General features: G+C 37.5%; 1 protein-coding gene across 1 annotated transcript in view; it reads left to right on the top strand.

Moving 5' to 3' along the window:
• The first annotated feature begins 832 nt into the window (after nt 1-832).
• LOC126190825 (rho-associated protein kinase 2) overlaps nt 833-24,719 on the top strand; it is a 201,927-nt gene continuing 178,040 nt past the window's right edge. The window contains 4 exon segments of the mRNA XM_049931396.1: nt 833-1,375; nt 10,520-10,625; nt 10,834-10,915; nt 11,988-12,088. Coding sequence (XP_049787353.1) covers nt 10,527-10,625; nt 10,834-10,915; nt 11,988-12,088 — 282 coding nt within the window. The 5' untranslated portion in view covers nt 833-1,375; nt 10,520-10,526.

Raw genomic sequence — 24,719 nt, 5'->3', positions numbered from 1 at the left:
ACATTTTTCTGTACCCCCTCTGTATATGTATGTATTGTCCAGAAGACATGGCGTTTATAACTGCAATACAGTCGTAAATTCACAGAATGGCGTGTTGTCTTTCCTGAATAATCTCACTATGCCGAGACACCAATAAATATTTTATTTTTTACTCTGACGTTCACATTCTACGAGTACCTGACGACCCAGTAATACATAGTGAACGATTGACTGACTATTGTAGTATCTATACTCTATCACAGCAACATGATATTCCATTAGTTTCTCTTTCCTTATGAACATTGTTTCCACTCTTTAACTAAACCTTTTTAATTTTTGTGTGACACCGAATGACATAAATCATAACACGACGATAAAACATAGAGTTAAAGATTATCATCCGTATACAAGCCGAGATTTACTGCCAACATGTAGAAACCAGAACACTATGATCGCATTATTTGTAAACAAATACTTGCGATTGTAGGCTGTTGTGATTTTCAAATACTGAGAAAATTTGGATCACTGATCACTTCAAAGGGACCATGTCACTTTTCATCAAGACTTCTTGTCCTTAAGCAAATGTTCTCTGATTTCCTGTCAGCATGTTTCACTGTCTGTTTATTTGGACTACAGCAAAGATAAACTACGCAGTGGCAGATGTTTTTCTTTCATTTTCTTGATACCTCTCATATATTGTACATGTAGTTCCTTTTTCTGAGAGCTATGTGAAAACGAGTCCGGGGCACAATGAAGCTGCTGGTCACGACCTGCTTCGACACGCCTTTGGTAGGGTAGAGCTTCATCTTTGCAGATTCCGTTTGGGAAGCAAAGATTGAAATAATTTACATCTTTGGTAAACGGAAAAAAGATACTTGGAAAATGAATTTATTTTTATGTATGACATTTTGCTGTTGTTTAACGTATCAATGTTGTAGCACAGACAGTTATGGAAAGTGAAATTGTGGCAAACCTTCGTTATGTAGTTCTGTTTGGAATGGAGGATCTTACGAAGTTACACAAGATTTTTATTGTGTTACGACGAGAACAGCTGTCATTTTTGTAATGACGGTTGTGGGCAAGAGCAGTTATTTTGTTTCAAGAACGGACAGTTACTTTCGAGACGTTAGTTTATTTTCCAGGTGCCAGTGGTTTGTGACTTACTGTGATCGTTGTCAAGTATGCAGTTCTTAAAATAAGGTGTGATGTTTTTTAGTGAAGTGTTTAGTGTAGAATGAATGTTATTGAGGTTATGACGCTGAGAAGGCGCACGAAATCAGTAAAACGAAAGAACAGCGAAAGACAGCAGTGCATCTCTTGGATAACACCCAGCAACCAGAGACAAGTGGTGTAAGAAAAGGCTCTTTATTTATGAAAGGAACGACAGCTGTTTAAGGTTAGTGTTGAAGTACAAAACCTTGGAAATTTTGCACATTTTATGTTTTGTATCAGCAGCAGCATTTCTTCCGTATGATAGATTGTAAATATGTTTACCGATACATTTACGTTGTACATAGAGAAATGTTGCGGACAAGCACGAGCTATATGTTAACTTACACGTTGTGTGTCTAATTTTTCCAGCGCAGTTAACACAGAGATGTTTTACTAAACACAGACGCTCATTCTGTTTTGTATATCACGACGGCTTGAAACGAATTCAATATAATAGTAGTAGTGTTCCAGGGATAAGATTTGGCGAACGTCCTGTAGGGCCTATACGTTGGAGGGGAGAATAATACACGATGGTTACTGCGTATATCTCTTACTTTTTGCCCTGTGTTAATCATATTGTTATTGTCCCGTCTGCAGTTAACCAGCAGCTCTTTCCTCTTACCATCCATGTGTAATTTTATTATGCCTTAAGCGTTTTCACAAAGTGCTTATGGAAGACCGCAGCAGTGTTAAAGCCTGGAACTAAAACCTCATTTCCTGTTGTTCAGTATTGGCTATTTATAAATCCTAGTGTGGGTTTATGATTTGAAGTTGTAGTCAAATATTGCGTTATATTCCCAAGATATTGTGTGGTTATATTTCAAAACTAAAATTTTAAGTGTACTTGTATTCCTTTTCCATCGTGATGTCTGTCTGTTTGCAGTGTCGGGCAATCAGAATGGTCAAAAGTGAAGCACTATTCGGTTCCAGAATTTGTTGTAGGCCCAATAACTTAGTGATCCTTGAAAATCAAGAAAATCTTTTTGTGTGTAGGAGACATCAAATCAGCCTGTCATTCAGATTACATTATCCATAACTACATGACTTGGCTTATGTTTGAGCCAAGAAGAAAGCAAGATCTTTCTTAAAGAATTTGGCACTAATTATGCTAAATAAATCTAGATCTTTTATTTAAATTTTGTTGAATTAACAGCATTAAAAATTATAAATCGTAGAAGGTGAAATATTTATAACTATAAATTACACTAAACCTCAGGCTGCAAAAGTAGCAATAAGATTGCGCTTACCAGTAATTTTGCGCTGACACTTCTGAAGAAATTTCATGCATGTTTTTCAGGGTTTTAGCCAAGAGGCAAGTTTTTTGATAATCCAGATTTGCTGTATATAGCTCTGTACATGTTTAATAATCTCCCCCATGCCATTTGAATAGGTCTAAAGAAATTAATGTTGAGAGGTTTATATAGGTTTTTTTAGCATTGGTGGCATGGTACTAAATTCTGTATCATAAACACTACAGAGCCCGAGAACTACTGGACTGTTGTAAGATAGGAAACCGTCTGTAGAAGAACTTAAATACCTTCCAGACACTTAACATGTTGGAGGGAAGATGGATTCAAACCAGTTTGTAAATGTTGCCATATCAATCCAGTTATGTTCAGTATGACTTTATTGGACATCAGCATGACAGTATGGTTAGTTGCAGTAAGGACAGCCTTTGGGGCCATTTAGTATCGTGAACTTTTGAATATGCTCATCTCTGTATGTCACATAGGGAGGGATCAGATAACCAGCAGCTGTCCCACAAATTGTGATTATTTATTTTTTATTTTTTTAATGTTCGTTCTTTGATCACTGTGTTGTGTGATACTGGGTACATCAATACACTTTCAGTTGCAGGGTCAATTACAAATTGAGCACACACATAATTTTAAAATAGACACATGATAATTGATGAAAACACAACCAGATAAAAATTTTGTTACTAATGTAATTCACTGGATATGGACACCTAGTTTCACTTTCTGCTGCGATAATTCACTGTTGATGAAACATATGAACAATGTCATATCAATGTTTCATTGACACAGTATATGTAGTACATTTGTGACTTGAACTCATTTAATTTTTATTTGGTCCTGTTGATTACATGTTAAAGAAAAAAAAGTGTACTAGTAATACTGGGCAAGCCAAATTAAATAATACAGTATTCTGTGAACATATTATATATCATGTATATAGCCTATGATTTTACTTTTATCCTATGAGCAATTGGTTGCATGTAATCTAACAACCAGCAGTTTACTGACCAGTGTAAGTTTTATTTATGGATGGTTAATATAGTAGAATGAATGAAAGTACACATTGTAGAATAATGACATAAATGAATTTCATTTTATCATCATCTTTTAAGTTAAAATACAAAATTGTGACTTCATGACAAAAGTAAAAGTATCACATTTTTTCTTTTAAGAGTGTTTGTACCCAACTGGTTTCCTCTACTCTTTCAGTATAAGATGCCTTTAAGACTTCATTTATTTTATAAAAAGTTTGTTCCATAAGGAATGGTTTTAGTTCCCTTTTGAATACCTATACGCTTTTAATTGAGTAGCTTTTCTTCAAAAGTTGATAAATGCTGAATTGTTAAAAATTTTGTTTTTTTCCTGTACAAATCAAGCTTGTTACATGCATGTCGTGTTGAAATGGTTTTGTCAAAAGCAGATGTTTGTTGCTGTTGTAGGTAAACACTAACTGTGCTCTCCTTCTGATGGACCTGAAGGAAGAGTGACAGTTTAGGACTTTATTGTCAGTGATAATGGGAAAGAGTTGTCTGTAACAGTGTTACTCAATGTAATTCCTATTATGATTGCAACTAGGTTATGTAAAAGCTGTAAATGCTCTGAGACTGCTATTTATAATACCTTTGTAGACAAATTTAGGGAAACAATGTTACAAAACCAGTAGTAAATAGGTCATTTGATCATGACATGCAGCATGTTATGTTAAATATGAAACTTGTCAGGATATAAAATCTATTAAAGATGAGTACAGGGGGATGATAAATCAGTCAGAAATCGAGAATTTTTGAAGATAACTCATACACATGAATGGAATAGGTGGTGACAATACTTCTGACTGAAGTAGAAAATACAGAACAATAATTAATAAAGTTACTTTCACATTTGGAAATAGTTGCCTGCTAAAGGTAACTCAAATCAAACAGAAGTCTAAAAATAAATCATGGATTACACAAGGAATAAGCCTATTGTATGGGACAAAAAGAAAACTATCTATTATATAGAAACAGCTCTGATGTTATCATTGTAATGCATTACAAAGACAACTGCAAAATATTGACACAAGTAATCCAGAAATCTAAGCAGCCTCATTATGAGAAAAAGATAATTACATTGGGCAACATAATAAAAACCGTGTGGGGTATAGTGAAGACAGAGACAGGTGGGACCTGAAAGGGAGATGAACAGATAGCTTTAGAAATAAATGAGGCATTGGTAATAAGTGCATGTAGTGTTACAGACCTCTTAAACAAGAACTTTGTTTCTGTTACTGGCAGCCTGGGGTTTTCAGGTTCAGTAAACAGTGCAATGGAATGTTTGAGACCAATGTCTTGTAACTAAGTTAGGTGAAATGGAAATGACACTCACTTCTCCCAAAGAAGTAGCATCCATGATAAAGTCCTTAAAATCAAAATGGATTCAAGTGGTTATGATAGCTTATCAACAAAGTTAGTCAAACAGTGTTCATGTGAGTTGAGTACTATCTTAAGTTATTTGTGTAATCAATCTCTTATCAGCAGAACATTTCCAGACTGGTTAAAATATGTTGAAGCTAAGCCCCTTTACAAGAAGGGGGATAGAGAAATAGCATCAAACATCCCTTTTGCAGGATATTTTAAAAAATATATGTAAAGGTTGTATTCAAGTGTCTTCGTAAGCATCTGACTCCAAATAATATATTGCCCAAGTCACAGTTTGGGTTCCTTAAGGATTCTGATACAGAGAATGCTATTTACACGTACAGTGAGAATTTACTTAATTCATTAGATAATAAATTAGAATCTACTGGCATTTTCTGTGACTTGTCAAAAGCCTTTGACCGAATCACAGCATTCTGTTAAGGGGACATGCCCATGAAAATGACTAAAAATTTGAAAAAAGGTTTTCTTGATCCATAGAAAAGAGCATTTCATGCTGATATCAAAAATGTATAGTTTATAGGCATTATCATTTTTCGTTCGTTCTAAAATTGAGGTTGAACATAATGTTGCACAGGGGCCACGCCCACCTGTCAGTTTGAATTGCATCAGAATACGTGATGCATTATTTTGTTCTTCCATTTTTTCCATCGTTAGTTACGGATCGTTAACACAGGTGTATTCTAGAAGGCAGTGACTCCCGGAACCAAAGTACAGACATTTCTAGAAGGCTATGGTTCGAATGTAAACAAAGATATGAGAATATACAATTTCAGAATTTCATATGCGTGTGGTTTTGTAGTTATTGTGTTTTGTTTTGTTCTGTGTGTGTGTTTCCTGTGCTACAAATGCCAAGCGTAAAGAAATTTAGCCCCAAACAAAAGTTTCGCAGCAATCAGTTCCAAACACAACCAAATAATACACATCAGTTGCCTCAATAGTCGCCCGCGGAAACTGTGTCTACAGGCAGTGCTTCTGGACATAAACTTTCGGTTTCTGAATGTATAATAACAAGCCTAGTAGTATTGTGAGCAGCAATAACGACGGAAATGTTATTGTGAACCTAAGTATGCTGTCAAGACTTTTGAAGAGTGTTGTGAAATGTAAGTACTGCAATTGTGAAGATAGTATTGACATTTCTGAGGACATTTCAGCAAGGAAGGGTCTTTCAAGTTGGTTAGTGATTGCCTTTAACTCGTGTAAGATGCACAGTGATACTATGACATCGCCAGTAACTGATAGTCGACATTACGGTGTAAGTGTTTAGCTTACGTATGCAATGCGATGTATTGGAAGGGGAAGGAGAGCTGCCCAGACTGTTTATGCAGTGATGGATTTGCCTCCACCTCCACTGAGGGTTGACAGATACAATGAATTAATACATAAGGCTTTATGTGCTGCAAGTGAACATCAGTGAATAGAGCAGCAGAAGAAGCAGTAGCCTTGTCTGAGAATACAGACATTGTAACAGCATTTGCTCAATCTTTGCAGAAGAGAGCTCATACTTCTCTGAATGGAGTTGTAACTGCTACATTTATTGAAACGTATTTCAAGTAAATTTATTGACACCCATGTTTGTGTAAAGAACATTGATGGCCCAAGTGAAAACATGGAAACAAAAGGAGTTCTAAACAGTTTTAGAAGGTCAGAGGTCCGTTGTGGTGTGAGGTATGTAGGCTACCTTGGGGATGGAGACTGTAAAGAACACACTACTGTTGTTAATGACAGACCATATGGGGAAACTCTGATAGAAAAGGTTGAATGTCTTGGGCATATACAAAAAAGAACGGGAGCTCGGCTGAGAAAATTGTGTAAAGACTCCAGCGGAAAAAAACTCTTGGACGGAAAACACATAGGTGGTCCAGATCGTCTTACAAAAAGTGAAATTGATTCTTTGACTCGATATTATGGACTAGTAATAAGGAGAAATGTAGGAGATTTGGAAAATATGGGCCGCGCTGTTTGGGCAACATAGTTTCACAATGTGGCAACAGATGAAATCCCACAGCATGGTTTGTGTCCAAAGTGTTCAAGTACTGGTTGAGCGGTGCTACAGGCTTACAATATACCCACAAGTATTCCTTACCATTTGCTGTAATGGAGGCAATTAGGCCGATATATGGGATCTGGCAAATTAAAATCTACTTAGGAAATGTACGCACGGTCTCTTATAGAATGCAAATGAAAGCTTCAACAGCTATAAATGGGAGAGAATGCCCAAAACTGTATTTGTTGGTCTGACAGTGCTGAAGATTGGTGTAATGGATGTAATAATAACATTCAGTGATGGTGCAATTTCAAGAATCAGTGTTATGAAGAAATCTAACATCCAGATTGGAATATGACTTCAGCTCTAACTGCTATTGATAAGCAACTTAAACAGAGACAGCTGCAGAAGCTGCTTCTGCTACCAAGGAGTCAAGGATAAAGAAAAGAATGAAGAGAGAGAGTATTGAGGATAAGGAAACAGGACAACTGGAGTAGGCTGCTTGACTGTTCTAAACGAGCATATTGGTAAGTTAACAAAACTGTAAATCTTCTTTTGCGATTTACCAAAAACTTAAATTTTTGTCATTCAGGTACACTTTTCTTCTAAATGACTGGAGTTAAACTCACAAAAATTGGTACAGATATTTAGAATGTCCTCCACTACCTCCCTTGCCTATTATTTCCTGAAAAATTTATAACATGATGATGATGTCGATGATATTTGAGTTACATTTTTAAATATTTTTGTTGTAGTAAAATAAATTACTTGTCTTTTTCACAGAGCATCATCGGGGGAGAAAATTGGAGGCATAAAATACTTAGTCCTATGTAATGTCTGTACTCTGACTCTTTTTCCAAACTGTGCAGTAAGTGGTTCCAAAGAAAATGGTACCACAGTGAAATAGTGTTCTGTTTTTTATACTGTTATAAATATTGTTGTCAGTACCAAAATGTAATAATTATGTCAATGATTTTTTGAGAAAAGCTTTGACTAACGGTCCTAATTGTTGTAAGAATTTTGAGCTATCTCTCATTTATAGATCAGTTGCACTATGATGATGAAGATAATGCTAAAAATGCTGCCCGTTTAGGGTCATGTCCCCTTAAGTAAATTAGAATATTATGGTGTCACTGGCAGTGCTGCTGAATGCTTCAAGTCTTAGCTAATAGAGAACAAACTGTGACATTGCGAAATGCCTGTGGAGTAATCAGTCGATCTTCATCTGATTGGTAATTAATTACATGTAATGTTCCTCGAGGCTCCATTTTAGGTCTGTTGCTTTTTGTTGTGTACATTAATAACCTCTCATATATTACATTGCCAGATGATAATTTTGTTTGCAGATAACACTAACATTGCAGTAAACAGCAGGTCAAGTACAGATTTAGAAATGACCTCTAATCAAACTTCCACTTACATTAATAAATAGTTTAAAATTAATTCACCATCATCAGACTTTGGAAAGACCCACTGTATTCGGAACCTGTAAGAGATTAGTTTCCAGCACATGTATAATGTATGAAGACGTGTAGATAGAAGAGGTTGACAGTGACAACTTGATAACAAATTCACTTGTGAAGTGCATACCACAAAATTGCTGAAATGTCTAAACAAGTCTGTATTTTCAATGCGAATGATGTCAGTTGTAGGGGAGAGAAATATTTAAAAACTTGCATCCATACTTTGCTTACTTTCATTCTATTATGTCATATGGGATCATATTCAGGGGTAACTCGTCAAACCAAGCGAAAGTTTTTAGAGGGCAAAAGCGTGTAATAAGACTCATTTGTTGTGTTAGTTCAACAACATCATATAGAAGCCTGTTCAAGGAAATGAGTATTCTAACCACTGCTTCTCAGTATATTTATTCCTTATTGAAATTTGTTGCAAATAATGTGTCTCTATTTCCAACCAATAGCTCAATATGTAATATCCATACTAGAAATAAGAGCAATATACATTGAGACTTAAAATCAATTACCTTTCTCCAAAAAGGGGTCCACATTTTCAGTAAATTGCCATCAACCATTAAAAATTTGGTTTCACGTAAAGCACAGTTAAACCAGAATTTGAAGCACTTTTTGGTAGGCAACACCTTCTACTGTATAGATGAATGTCTTAACAGGGACTGTTAGACCAACTTAAGTAAAAATGTCTATTAGATTTCAGTTTCGACAGCACTTGGTCACAACAGTCAACATTAGGTATTTTCCATGTTTTATTCTGACAGTGTGTGAATTCTATAAAAATGAGCAGTTCCAGTTTATTGTAGTGTTTTCACATATCTTGATAATCTTCTGACAAATGATCAGGGAAGTGAGAGACAGCAGTATGCATTTGCACTGCCAACATAATAGAGTCTTTAAATAGTAAAATATCACAAATAGGAATTTTCTGTGACTTGTCCAAGGCATTTGGTTGTGTGAACCATATTACGTTACAGAAATTACAATTCTATCGTATAAATGGAACAGCATATGAGTGGTTTAAGTCATATTTACAGAACAGGAAGCAAAAAGTTTCTGTATATGGTTTAAGTGATTTAAGAAAGTTTCCCTCTTCATCTAACTGGTATGAAATTACATTAGGCATTCCACGGGTTTTGACCATGGTTCCCCTTCTGTTCTTATGTGAATGACCTCCCTTCTTATCTGAAACAAGAAGCTAAATTGACACTGTTTGCTGATGATAGAAGCATCATTATTAATCCAGTAAAAGAAGCTGCAATAGAAAATGATGCAAATAATGTCTTTGGAATGGACACCCAATTTTCTACTGCAAGGAATACAGTTCGTTCAATAAATATAACACATCAACAGAAGTCAGTAGCCAAGGTAGAGCAAACTAAGCTTTTGTAACAACAAAAACAATCGGTTATTAATAAAATTATTTAACTGAATAGACAAAAAAATCTACTCACCAACTGGCTGCAGAACACACACGTAAAAGACTGTTGTGATTGGCAAGGTTTCGGAGCTAGTGTCTCCTCCTTCAGGCAGAAAGGTTGAAGAGAAAGGAAGAAGGGTGAAGGAAAAGGACTGGAGAGGTCTAGGAAAAGGGGGGGGGGGATAGATTTTGGGAAAGTCACCCAGAATCGCAGGTCAGGGGAGACATACCATATGGGCTTCTCATCCCGTATGGTGTAAGTCTCCCCTGACCTGCGGTTCTGGGTGACTTTTCCCAAAATCTACCCATTTTCCTAGACCTCTCCAATCATTTCCCTTCACCCTTCATCCTTCCCCTTCAACCCTTCTGCCTGAAGGAGCCGCCACTGGCTCTGAAAGCTTGCCAATCGCAACAGTCTTAATGTGTGTGTTCTGCATCCGCTTGGTGAGTAGATACTGTGAATGCCAAATAAAGCTTGTTATGACAGAACAGCCTGTAATTTAGCCTAATGTTTACATTTGTCCTGTATTTAAACACGCTGTGGCATATTTAACAGGTTTTTCATCTCAAAACTAAAACCAAAGTTAAGTTCAGAAATGTGTATACAATAATGGACAAGCCTCTGATGAGTATTTTGATGCATATTACATACATATACTGACAGTATCTATATAAACTAGTTTGTGGCTCTAATTATATTTTGATACATGGTCTTAGTGTAAGATGCTGTAATTTGTGAAAATGTGATCTGTGAACTCATGCTTCACTTCATATTTTAGCACTACAATGGACTGTATACAAGATGAAGATCGCAAACGACGACTGCGTCAGTTGGAAGAGGAGATTCAAGATCCTCGTAGTGTTGCAAATGTTGACTGCTTGTTGGTAAGTTTAATTCTTCAAGCCTTCTGTTAAACTCTGATGGCTCATTCTCACTTCTAATCCTTTATTAAGAAGGTCTACATACAGCCACCCCTTGTGCCTAAATTGCTTCTGTACTACTTAAGTTTCTTGCTACCTTTCATTCCAATTTCTGTTTCTTTCCATTTTGCTTTACACAGTTCCTTTCATGTTTACATTGATTTAATTTCAGGATACAGTTCAGGCCTTAGTTTCGGACTGTGATCACCCAGCTGTCAAACGAATGAAAAATATAGAAGCATATATGAATAGATGTGAGTAATATTTTGATGTAATTTCTGTTTTTTATTGTTGAGTTTTAAACTTTTCAAGCATAAAATACATTTGGTAATGTGTGAGTGAGATATTAACCTTAGCTTAGCATATCAATGATGTTCGTTAATTTAATAAGTTTAATAAAATGTAAAAATAATTGCATGGATTCACTGTTCCATCAGTTTGTGGTAGAATGTTTTGTTCATTATGAATGAAGCACACAACACTGGTGTAATATTCTACAATATTTATTATTTGTTACAGGAACCAATTTTTGGCTGTTCTGCCATCATCAGTTATACTTAGCTTTGTACCGGATGATGGTATAACAGCTGAAAACTGGTTCATGCAACAAATCATAAATATTGTAGAATATTACACTAGTGTTGCGTGTATTTAATTCATAATATACATAAGTGACAGCAGGCTTCACAGTGGCAATTGTCATGACTGTAATGGAATATAAGCCAGTAGAGGTTTGGAACAGAAACTGTTGGCGAGGTGTGGAATATTGTTAAGTTGTAATTCACACATGCAGAACTAAATTTGGAGATTGAATGTTTTAGGGAAGGAAAATTTGAGAAATTGCTACACAATGCTGGAAAAATTTAAGTTCTTTGTGTACATTTAAAGAATTTCTAGCTTTCATTCATAGTCAGTTGTGAACCTTACGAATTTGTGTCTCAAATTGTGCATATGTTGTTATTCGGTCGTGTCTCTTATTCCTTTATTGGATTTTTCATTTCTTTTCCTACCAGCTAATTCTTGTAGAGAAGTAAGATATCAACAGTTTCCTATTGAGATCTGCCATTGTTTTGTCTGTAGCTATTGATCAGCTGCTGTGTATTGTGGTATTATGTTTTAGGGCAGTTAGATTGATTCATTCCATTGTTTTGTGTGTTGATTTGTTATATTTACATGTTAGGCAGAAAATACTACCTGCTTCGCTACAGGTTGTGTTGATTACATTTTAAGCAACAATGGAAATACACTTATTTACTGTAACATTGTATTTGCTATTTAGTTATCTGGTTAATAATTGTAATTTTTGTGTAATTTTGATACTTCTAGATGATTCTGTGGCAGCCACTATTTGTAGGTTACGTATGAAGACAGATGACTTTTCTCTTATTAAAGTCATTGGTAGAGGAGCCTTTGGTGAAGTCCAGTTGGTAAGAACAATGCATTTTATAAAAATTGAACTTCATATGCTGTGTAGTTCTAATTTACAGAGTTTAAAATGTTTGTGACAGACAAAATATGTGAATGTTATTACTTAATCTTTTATATTAATTAGAATCATGCATACATGATTAGTGGTGCCTGTGATACACAGTTTGGAGGGTTTTTTTTTTGTATTCAGTGAAGAATAGGTACTTAACCATTGCCCACATAATTAAGAAAGAATATACTTACACTTGTTTGTTAAGTATGCAGCAGATATATACTTAACAATTTATTTATTCAATTAATTCATTGAGTGCTGGCTAGAGTTAACAATGCCAGTGGTTTCTTTCAGCTGCTGAAAAATAGCATTGGCACTGTTAGTCTAACTTCGAAAGCTAGCAAGTTTTTTTCTTTTGTGTGTGCCTATTGACAGTTCATCGTCATTACTCATCCAACTCAGAATTAATCATGACTGCATTTTAGTGACTATTTGTGCTCCTAGTATTTTATATAATTATTTAATCATTGAATGAGCATTATAACCTGTCTGGTAACAACTTCTCAGTTGTGGTTATTTGTTAAGTGGAGACCGCATACCACTCTGTGCTCACTTCAACCAAACATTGACAGTGCGCCATTTTCTGACACAGTTGACATTTTAATGTATGTTTGCCATCTGAATTATAAGGTATCGTAGTGGATGCAGCATGAACTGTAGATCACATTTTACTTTTTATTCATCATAGTAATATGACGAAGGAAATTTAACTTTAAGCAGCTTGAGCATACTCATTAAAGAGTAAAAGTTTTTAACTATTCCTCTACTCCAGTCTATTAGACTCTGAATATTATCAACTTCATCTCCATCTGGTAATTGACCAATTAATGTTATGTATGAACTAAGATGTTTTGTGTCCTAAAGCAACAACAACAAGATAACACTGATGATAGTTGTAATTGTGTAATGAATGTTAAAAGTTCTTAAGTCATCCAGGAGGAGGTTGAAGTCCCTGTCGGGTGTTCCTACTTTAGGCTGTCTGTGGTTTCTGTTAATTTTTCTGTCTAATGGTGAAGTTATGGTTTTTGCAGTAAGGCCACAGTTGCTTCTTTTTGAGTATATAGCTTACATTAATCTGCAAATGCCTTCAAGTAGTCTTGAGCATTTCATGTATCTCAGATACTCTTAGTTGTTTGGATTTTGTGAATTCAGGTTTGATAATGCCAGAGGACACCATTCAATTTGATAATGAAATAGTTCATTTTACAGCGATTGAGGATGTTAGTTGTTTGATGTTGAGTTTGCAGAAAGTAAAATTCTTTGAAAAACTAATCATACTCAAGGTGAACAATTTATGTGGAAAGAGCATTGTGACCAACTGAGGTGGTGCAGGGAGCTCGTATTCAGAACAATGGCAGTTCAAATTACCATCTGACCATCCAGATTTGGGTTTCTTGTAATTTCCCTATATTATTTTAGGTGAATCCTGGGATGGTTCCTCTCAGAAAGGCATAGCCGATTTCTTTCCTCATCCTTCCAAAATCTGAGCTTGTGCTCCATCTATAATGCCCCAGTTGTTGATGGTGAAACATAATCTTCTTTCCTGTTTTTGTTTGAGATTTGTTTCCCAGGCTAGAAACTTGTTATGAAATAAGCTTTGAGGAACATTTTTAAGTACAGCTGCAAAATGCTTATTTGGGGATGTGAAAGCCCTATTTGATTGGGTGTGTGACTGATGGAACTTCAGAGTTTGACTTTGTAAGCTTAGTTGGATAGTGTACTACCATCCTTGTGTAACAACACACAAACCAATAACGTAGACTGTAACAACAGTTATCCTGAGCTGTGAACCAAGTACTTTTCTATTACATTTGTGCAGGTTTGATGTAGGAAGATGTTTCTAGTGGTGGTGTGGCATCCTGTCCAGTTGAGGAGGCCACATAGGCCAGCCTTCACACTGTTAAAATTTCCATTTTTCCATTTTGATATTAGGATATGGCACAAATCCGAGAATAGCTGACATACGTGTTACTGTGCTAGTTAATTAGTGTCAAACATGGTGATAGACATGCTGATCACTTTGTGCCATCAGTATGTGGTAGGTACCATATTTACCCAATTATAAGATGATGTTTTTTTCCCAAATTCATCATTCATCTTATATTCACAGATTAAACATTGTTTAATAGAATGTATAAGGGTCAAGACATTAGTACAATTTATATGCCAACTTGCTCCACAGATGATGAAGAGATTAAAGAAATGTTTCAAGAGATAAAAGAAATATTCAGATAGTTAATGAAGTCAAATATTTGATTTTAATATTTACATCTACGTCAAGGTGTTTACTTTGCTATTCACAATAAAGTGCCTGGCAGAGGGTTCATTGAAACACCTTCAAGCTCTCTCTGTACCATTCCACTCTAAATGGTGCGTGGGAAAAACAAGCACTTAAATTTTTCTGTGCGAGCCTTGATTTCTCTTATTTTAATGTGATGATCGTTTCTCCCTATGTAGGTGGGAGCCAACAGAATGTTTTCGCAATCAGAGGAGGAAACTGGTGATTGAAATTTCATGAGATCCCTTTGCAACAAAAAACCACTGTTTTAATGATTGCCACTCCAATTCACATATCACATCTGTGGGGCTATCTCCCCCATTTTGTGATAATACAAAATGAGTTGCCCTTCTTTGAACTTTTTTGATGTCATCTGTCTGTCCCATCTGATGTGGAACCCACACCACACAGCAATACTCCAGATAGGGCAGAGAAGTGTGGTGTAAGCAGTCTCTTTAGTAGACCTGTTTCACCTTCTAAGTGTTCTACCAATGAATCACAGTCTTTGGTTTGCTCTACACACATTGTTATCCATGTGATCATTCCAATTTAGGTTAATTGTAATTCTAATCCCTAAATATTTACTTGATTTTACAGCCTTCAGATTTGTGTGACTTATGTAATCGAAATTTAGTTGATTTCTTTTAGTACTCATGTGAGTAACTTCACATTTTTCCTTTTTCATGGTCAATTGCCACTTTTCACACCATACAGATATCTAAATCATTTTGCAATTCGTTTTGGTCATCTGATGACTTAACAAGATGGTAAATGACTTCATCATCTGCAAACAATCTAAGAGGGCTACTCAGATTGTCTCCTGTGTTGTTAATATAGGTCAGGAACAATAAAGGGCCTATAATACTTCCTTGGGGAACGCTAGATATAACTTCTGTTTTACTTGATGACTTTCCGTTTATTACTACAAACTGTGAAGTTTTTGACAGGATATCACGAATCCAGTCGCACAACTAAGGTGATATTTTATAGGCATGCAGTTTGCTTAGAAGACGCTTGTGAGGAACGGTGTCGAAAGCCTTCTGGAAATCTAAAAATATGGAATCAATTTGACATCCCCTGTCGATGGTGCTCATTACATCATGTGTGTAAAGAGCTAGTTGTGTTTCATGAGCATGATATCTTCTGAATCTGTGCTGACTGTGTCAATACACCACTTTCTTCGATGTAAGAACACAGTATATGGTCCAAAACCCTACTGAAAATTGATGTTAGTGATATGGGCCTGTAATGCAGCAGATTTATCCTATTTCCCTTTTTCGGAATTGGTGTGACTTGAACAATTTTCCAGTCTTCAGGTACAGATCTTTCTATAAGTGAGCTGTTGTATATAATTGCTAAATATGGAGCTATTGTATCAGCATACTCTGAAAGAAACCTGACTGGTATATAGTCTGGACTGGAGGCCTTGCCTTTATTAAGTGATTCAAGCTGCTTTGCTACACTGAGGATATATACTTCAATGTTTCTCATCTTGGCAGTTGTTCTTGTTTGGAATGCAGGAATATTTACTTCATCTTCTTTGGTGAAGGGGATTCGGAAAACCGTGTTTTTCAGCAGCAAAGACACTCTGAGGTAGACCATTTGCAACAGTGGCCGAAATGTCAAAGAATTTTACACACCGACAAGGCAATCACACACCCAGATGAATTTTATTGACTTTTGAAGTAAAGTTCGTAGTGGTGCTGGAAGGAAGGAAGCTGTTTTCACAATATGGAAGAAAGGTACACTTGCTTAGAGGGTGGCACCTTCAGGGGTTTTAGTGGAATGTAGATAGGACACAAAGGCTTCAGCTTGAATGACCAGAACAACATGACACAGAGCGAGAATGAGACAGAACACTTTCATCTTAGGTGAAAGCTTAGAAACATGAAGATGACTGTATAAAGTTAAAGAAAGAAACATATGACCAAGGATAACTATGTTACTCTTTACATAAAGTAGAAGAAAGACAACCACTTACCTGTAGCAGATTACCTCAGAGTGTCTTTGCTGCTGAATGAGAGAAGTTTTGGTTCTTATGTACTGGTGGAAGAGGCTGTTATTGTAATTTGATAGGGTATTGAGGGTGAGAAGGAGGGATGTTAGCTGTCCTTTATTGGTGTTTGAATTACTTCTTTTCATTGGTGGAAATACACATTCTTGATTGGTGTTTGCTTAACTGCTTATTGCTGCTGTTCTGCAGTGCTCTTACTCATGGCAACAAGATGCTGGAAGTCAGTACCCATCCTCCCTATTCTTGTTGGCAGATCGTTTGGCTATTTCTATCACCTCTCTCTAATCTTCCTTGTGAAGGTAAGAAACTGTTTCAGCAGTCTGTGGGCTTTTCGAAATTCTGCCTGTTTGCTACACTCATCCTGATGTTCTGCCACTGCTGACTTGATACGTTGTCTTACTCGGATGTATCATTCATGTTCAGATATTCGTGTGCTGATCGGTCGCCCTGTCTCGCCTACACTAGTCCACACTTGCATCCAGTTTTGTAAACTCCAGCAGCATATAGCTTGTCAGTTGCATCTTTCATTGAGCCAAGAACATCTTTTATTCTGTAGCTGCTACAGAAAAATCGGTTTGATACATGCTCGACAGAGCATATTGTCCACATGTTGATTTACCCTTTGAACACCCGGCAGCAGGGCGATGTTTAGTCCTTTCTTCTGCACTTCCCTAGTGCCTTCATCCTTTGTGTCTCTAGTTTTATCTGTCATCTTCATCTCATAACCATTGGCCCCAGAAATGGTCCAGAGGTTTTTTAGTTAAGCCTTCAGATGTTCTTCATGCTAATTCTGTGCACCCTCTTGGTTAAAACGTGCAGGATGGATTTCTTCTGTGTAGGGTGTTGTTGGGAGGAGTTATATAGGTACCTGACCGTGCTGCTGTTTTTTTTACACTGAAGTGCCAGAGTAACTGGTGCAGGCATGTGTATTCAAATACAAAGATATGTAAACAGGCAGAATACAACGCTGCAGTTGGCAGTGCCTATATAAGACAACAATTGTGTGGCACAGTTGTTAGATCAGTTACTGCTACTCCAATGGCAGCTTATCAAGATTTAAGTGAGTTTTAATATGATGTTACAGTCGGTGCACGAGCATGGGACACAGCATCACCGAGGTGGCAGTGAAGTGGGTGTTTTCCCCATATGACCACTTCATGAGTGTACCATGAATATCAGCAAGCCAGTAAAACATCAAATCTCTGACATCACTGCTGCTGCAAAAACATCCTGCAAGAATGTGACCAACGACAACTGAAGAGAATCATTCAACATAACAAAAGTGCAACCCTTCCACAAATACTGCAGATTTCAGTCCTGGACCATCAACAAGTGACAGCATGCAAACCATTTAATGAAACATCGTTGATATGGGCTTTTGGAGCCAAAGGCTCACTCTTGTCCCCTTGATGACTGCATGACACAAAGGGGCCTGTCAACACTAACATTGGACTGTTGATGACTGGAAACTTGTTGCCTGGTCAGAAGAGTTTAGTTTCAAATTGTATCGAGTGGATGGATGTATGTGGGTATGGAGGCAACCTCATGAATCCATGGACCCTGCATGTAAACAGGGGACTGTTCAAGCTGGAGGAGGCTCTGTATAGGGGTGGGGCATGTGTAATTGGAGTGATATGGGACCCCTAATACATCTAGACACGATTATGTCAGGTGACACATACGTAAGCTTCCTGTCTGATCACCTGTGTCCTTTCATGTCCATTGTGCACTCTGATGGACTTTGGCAATTCCAGCAGGACAGTGCAACACCCCACACATCCAGAATTCCTACAGAGTGGCTTGAGGAACGCTTTTTTGAGTTTAAACACTCCTGCTGGCCACCAAACTCCCGAGACAGGAACCTTATTGAGCAGCTCAAGGATGCCTTGCAATTTGCTGTTCAGAAGCGATTTTCATCCCTTCGTACGTTTATGGATTTATGGCCAGCCCTGCAGGATTCATGATGACAATTCCCTCCAGCAGTACTTCAGACATTAATCAAGTCCATGCCGTTGTGTTGCGTCACTTCTAGCATGTTTGTGGGTGCCCTATGTGATATTGGACAGGTGTCCAGTTTCTTTGGCTCTTCAGTATATATACTTTGTGGCCAAGTTTACCATCAGGCTTTCGGTTAGCTTCCATGTTGAGAAAGGCAGCAATCTATTCTTTTCTATTTCTGTAGTGAATTCAGTTTTACTGTGCTGCTGATTGAGATGCTGGTGGAAGTTCTGTAACTCTTCTTCTCCATGTGATGACTTAACGACAATGTAGTCAACGTATTGGAGCCAGCAGTCTGAGCATAATGATGTGGATTGAAGTGCAGTTTATTTAACAACAACATCTATCTGTTCATAGAATTTACTTTTTCAGCTGAAGGAGATGGTCATTAAACAATGGCACAGTAGCTCCCAGTCATTGGGTGCCTTGTGTTCCTCTAAGTTGTTCACGGTGTGTGACACTGGTTTATTTGTGAATAAGGACTTCGCATCAAATCTGACCCTTAAGTTCGTAGCCGAAATACACTTTTCTATTAATTAAAAGTGCTACAAAATGGGTGGAACCCTTACTGTAAGACTCTGCGTGGCTCACTAAATGTCAGCGCTTCAGAGCCAGTTCTTTCACTAGTCTTTTGGTCGATGAATTAATGTTTAAAGGGAAAGCCTCTTTGTGGACCTTTGGTACACCGTATATTCCTAATGCCTGTGGGACTTTAGGGATGAGGCTTCTATCTGTGTCAAAGCTAATTCTAATTTTCTTTACCAGTGTTGATTTGATTACCTTGGCTATTGGATCCCCCTTAAGTCCAGTGTCATGGACAGGTACCTACACGTCTCCTCCCACAACCGCCCTGTGCAGATTGACTCTGCCTGAACATTTTAGCTAAGAGGAGCCACAGGATTAGTGATGAACATCTGGAGGCAGAACTAGAAAACCTCAGAATCCATTTTTGGAGCCAATGGTTATCGGATGAAGGTGATAGATAAAACTGGAGTCAAAGGATGTAGGCAATAGGGAAGAGCAGAAGGAAGGACAGAACATATGTTGAAGGTATCACTGACTGTATGGGCAAACTTTCTGCTGAACAGGTATCAGGCCGAGTTTTCAGAGCAGCAACAGAATAAAATGTTTTCTTTGCTCAATGAAAGATGCAGTTGACAAGCTACATGCTGCTGGAATTTATGAAATTGAGTGCAAGTGTGGACTACTGTATGTAGGCAAGATGTGGTGACCAGTCAGCACATGGATGTCTGAACATGAAAGATATATCCGACTAAGACAACTCGCCAAGTTAGTGGTGGCAGAACACGAAGACAAATGTGGCTAAACGATAGGCTTCCGAGAAGCATGCATACTGACGAAACAGCCTCTTACCTTCAGGGGGAAGGTTAGAGAGGTGTTAGAAATAGCCAAGTGACTCATCAACATGAGTAGAGAGGACGAGTTCTGACTTCTGGCATCTTGGCTGCCAACAGTAACAGTGCTACAGAACAGCAGCTCATCTGAAGCAATACACATACGCAGGTGCACTGAAGACCACAGCGGTCACAGGTACACACAATACTGGAATGCCTCAGCTAGCACTAGGCAGCAAGTAAACAGCAGGATATGTAAAATCCCTCCTCCTCATGCTCAGTACCATATCAGATTGTGATAACAATCTCACCGCCGGTATATAACAACCAAAACTTCTCTCATTCAGCAGTTAACGAAAACACGCTGAGGAGGACATTTGCAACAGTGGCTGAAAAGTCGGAGAATATTACATAACGACAATCCTGTCACATTCCCAGAATTATTTTATTGACTGACAACAGCTACGGAAGCCTAGACTTACATTTTCTTCAAATCTCTGGTTATTTCCTCAAAAGATTCTTCACTATATATTTTCCGAAATAGCACAGTATATTTCTCAAAATACTTTCATAACCACATCATCTTTCCTATATACTCTCTACTTCAATCCAAATCCAGTAGTCTTTAGTTACCTACTTGAAGAACTGCTACATTTTTCCACAAAATGTTGTACTCTTCAGCACCAAGTGTTTCTGGTATACATATTCCACCACTGATAACCTTTTCGTCATATGCTTACTACTTTACAAAATCCATCATGCTTTCTGATATACGAGGGTTGGAACTTAAATAGCGGCAACTATTTATTGACAATTGATATAAAAGAGTTACATGTTTGCACGTATTACTGTCTTTCAGAGTAGCCACCAGCGCTGCGTAGAACCCGTTGCCAGCAATGTGAAAGGCGTAGTATACCGGTAGCAGAGCCTGTTCTGTTGATGGTGCAAATGGAGTGGTCTAAAGTTATAGTGATTCTCATGTACAACTGTGATGGTGTTATCCTAATGCATTACGTTCCTCCATAGCAGACCGTCAGTGCACAGTATTTCTGTTCATTTTTGGATCATCACCTGTGACGAGCTTTGCCAAAGAAGCGGCGACACTGTCTGCGCAACCCACCCATCATTTTGCACGACAATGTGCGGGCGCATACAGTGCAAGTTGTGGACGCTCTGTTCGGTCAATCGGACTGGGAAGTACTTTACCATCCACCGTACTCCCCGGACTTAAGTCCTTGTGACTTTGATTTGATTCTGAAGATGAAGGAACCACTTCGTGACATTCGCTTCAGAACTGTTCCAGAGATTTGACAGGCAGTTGATCGCTCCATTTGCACCATCAACAGAACAGGCTCTGCTAACGGTATACTACACCTTCCACTTCGCTGGTAACGGGTTCTACACAACCCTGGTGACTACTTTGAAGGACGGTAACATGTGCAAACATGTAACTCTTTTGTATCGATTGTGAATAAATAGTTGCCGCTATTTAAGTTTCAACCCTCGTACAATCCCGTATGGTATGTAGCTCATTTCTCTTAAACATACCTCCCTAAGGGTGAAGAATGTTAAAGATGAATAGATGCAGTTCAGAATGTCAGAAGAGGAAGTGTGACAGCAGAAAAAGAGAATACAGTATTATTGCCAGTAATTGGGGCATCTGGCAATCATCAGTCACCTGGCATTGTAAAGAATGCAAGTCCCCTGAGGCCATTATCCCCAACTTCTAATCGTAGTGCACCTATCTTTACCGTCTATTTAATTATGAATGACTTCTGATTCCCATGGTTTCACTAGTATTTTATACCCAAAATCATTATACCTTTCAAACAATTCATCTTTTCTGCAATGTCTTATGGGAATAATGTCCTTTTCGTTTGGCATCAGTTTCTTTTTCCCTGAAATGATACTCTTAATTTCCTTCCGTATATGTCCAAAATCATAGATTCCTCAGCAAAACCCAGTTTTCTGTTATGCTTAATAAAAAGAACCTGCACGTATCAGTGTGTCAACACTTAACCTAGGGATTATGAAAAAGTTGCTATAAAACTGGACCCTTCTTTGGCAACATTACATCATGCTTAACAAAAAACTTTACTTTCTCCATCATGACAATTATTTGAGATCCAGAAACAGGCGTTGTTGTTGATGTTTTCTTATTAGGTAGAGCTGCTATCCATTTCTGACTCACTGCATGTAGATCAATCCAGCTGTCAGCTAAATGCTGCACCTATTTTTCCTGTACTGACAAATTAATAACCAGTTGTCCAGTCTCTTTCCTACAACTATTAATTGCATATTCTTCCAGCAAATTTTACACAGTTTCCTTTGGCTCAAAGCTTTCTTCATTTCTAGAAATCACTTGCATATTTGCAGAATTGCTTCAAGTGTCATCCCTCTTAACATTAGCCATTTTGTACAATAATGACTAGTTAAAATACTTCATTAAATCTGAATTCACTCTTACTAGACTTCCACAGATGCTTCTTCCACTTTCTCTTTCACATCTCTGCGTAACAACCCTTCCTTATTTGTGCTCTCCCTTATTTGTGACAAGATTCCTCATCTGTTTTTATGTGTGCACTTTCTGTGTTTCTGATTCTTCATTTCTTTCAGTGAATCTGTATGTGGTGTGTGGGAAAAGTAATGAGACTGGGAACGTTGTGAGTGATCTTGCAATGCTGTGTTGTTCTATTTGTGTAGACTGGTGGGTCCATTCCTTCCTGATGCACAGTCAGAATTTCAGCTATGTACAAGCCATCACATGGTTTTTGAAGGTGCCATCAGTGAAACTATGTTTTTGTTGTGTGTTACAAAAATAGGACAGCAGAATTTAGAGCAACATTATGCAACCAAGTTTTGTATTAAATTTGGAGAATTTACAAGTGAGACCTTTGAAAAGTTGAAACAGACTTATGGGAAACATTCCTTATTAAGAGCACAAGTTTTTTGCTGGCACAAATTAAGTTTGGAAGGCTGGAACATGTTGAAGATGAACCTCACTCAGAGAGACCTTCAACCTTGAAAACTGATGAAAACATCAAACATGTGTATGTTCTAATGAGATCAGACCAATGTTTAACAATAATGGTGATGGGTGACCTGCTAAACTTAAACAGTTCACTGTATATCATATTTTGACTGAAGGCCGAACATTTTGCACATGTGAAAGGTTTGTGCCAAAATGGTGCCAAAAAAATCTCACAACTGAGCAGGACAATTGAAGAAACAGGTGAGTTTATCATCTTGAGAGCATTGCCAGTGACCATGAATGGTTCATTTGTGTCATCACAGGTAATGAACACTGGATTTTTGAGTACAGTCCTGAGACAAAGCACAAAGTGAGAAGTTGCAGACTGTGACATCTACTTGATTGGAAAAAGCTTGAATGAGCAAAGCAAAAATCAAAACAATGTTGCTTTGCTTTTTTAACAGTAGGGATATCAAGCACAAAGAATTTGTTCCTCCAGGACAAACTGTCAGCCACTTCCATCATGGAATTTTTGACCCCAAAAGGCATTCCTGTTGTTCCACAGCCAGCTGGAGTGGCCGAGCGGTTGTAGGCACTACAGTCTGGAACCGCGCGACCGCTACAGTCGCAGGTTCGAATCCTGCCTCAGGCATGGATGTGTGTGATGTCCTCAGGTTAGTTAGGTTTAAGTATTTCTAAGTACTAGGGGACTGATGACCTCACAGGTTAAGTCCCATAGTGCTCAGAGCCATCTGTTGTTCCACATCCTCTCTGTTCACAAGATTTGAATCTTTGCAAATATTTTTTTTTTTTTTTTTTTTTTTTTTTTTTTTTTTTTTTAAATTGAAAATGTCTTACAAGACCATCATTTTGTGACTCTGGAGAACATTGAAAAGAATGTGACTGACATGTTAAAGGCCTACCAATTGAAGCCTTTCAGCACTGCTACCGAGACTGGTAGCAATGACTCTACCAGTGTATAGCTGTTGAAGGGAATTACTTTGAAGGAGACAGTATTGTTGTTTGGGGAAAAAAAAACTTTGGTAGATAAAAAAAAAAGTCTCATTACTTTTCTTTCAGAAAGTCTTCCAAACCTTCATTAAATATTTGTGGTTTAACTACACTCATTTTGCTTTTCTCGGTTGTAGTTTTAGTTGCTTTACCTACATGTTCTCTTCTTCCCATAGTTCCTGTTCTTAAAATGTGTGGCTAGTGGATTCAAGTTACTACTTCCCATTCTACAAATGATTTATAGATGTAGTTCCCCATATTCTGGAATCCTGCACCACTTTCAGTTCGTATCCCCACCTGCTGTTTAGGATGTAGGTCTGTGTTGCCATGTATTGGTGCTCACAGTCTATAAATAGTTTCTCACTGTCTGTTACTTTGTCTTGGTACTGGAAAATTGTGCTAACTTCTTGCCACACCCACACACCCCTTCCCCATTATTATATCTGTTCTGAAACATGCGTATCCCCTTGACTTCAACAGTTGTGCATTTCCTGTATTTTCTTGATTCCTAAAATTTGGTTCACCTGCCTCTCTTTCTGCGTTTATTTTTCTGCCCTTTCTAAATAACAATAAACTTTCCAGTGTCATGTCTAGGAGCTACAATGATTTTGTTTCGCTAGTTCATGGGTAGTTTCCTATCCAGACCCATTACATTTTTCTCTGGATCCATTTTATTAGTTAAATATACAGATTTATCATCTATTTAAAAGCAAACTTCTTTACACTTTTCTTTTCTAGGATTGAAATTTTCGCCAATTCAGAAACTGTTTTCCACTGCATTTGGTTTTGTCTACCTCCCCAATATACCTTGAAATAAGCACTCTTAAACTTTTCCAAAGTATCACACTTGTCAGTAGTAGTAACTTCCCTCAAAAATTCTGAAATAATGTATCCAATCTTTTGTCAGTCAGTTTGTAATCAAGGCAAAACATTTGAAAAACTGTTCCAAAA

The sequence above is a fragment of the Schistocerca cancellata genome, chromosome 6 (genome assembly GCF_023864275.1).
Source record: "Schistocerca cancellata isolate TAMUIC-IGC-003103 chromosome 6, iqSchCanc2.1, whole genome shotgun sequence".
Classification (NCBI taxonomy): Eukaryota; Metazoa; Arthropoda; class Insecta; order Orthoptera; family Acrididae; genus Schistocerca; species Schistocerca cancellata.
This window is presented reverse-complemented; position numbering and strand designations above follow the sequence as displayed.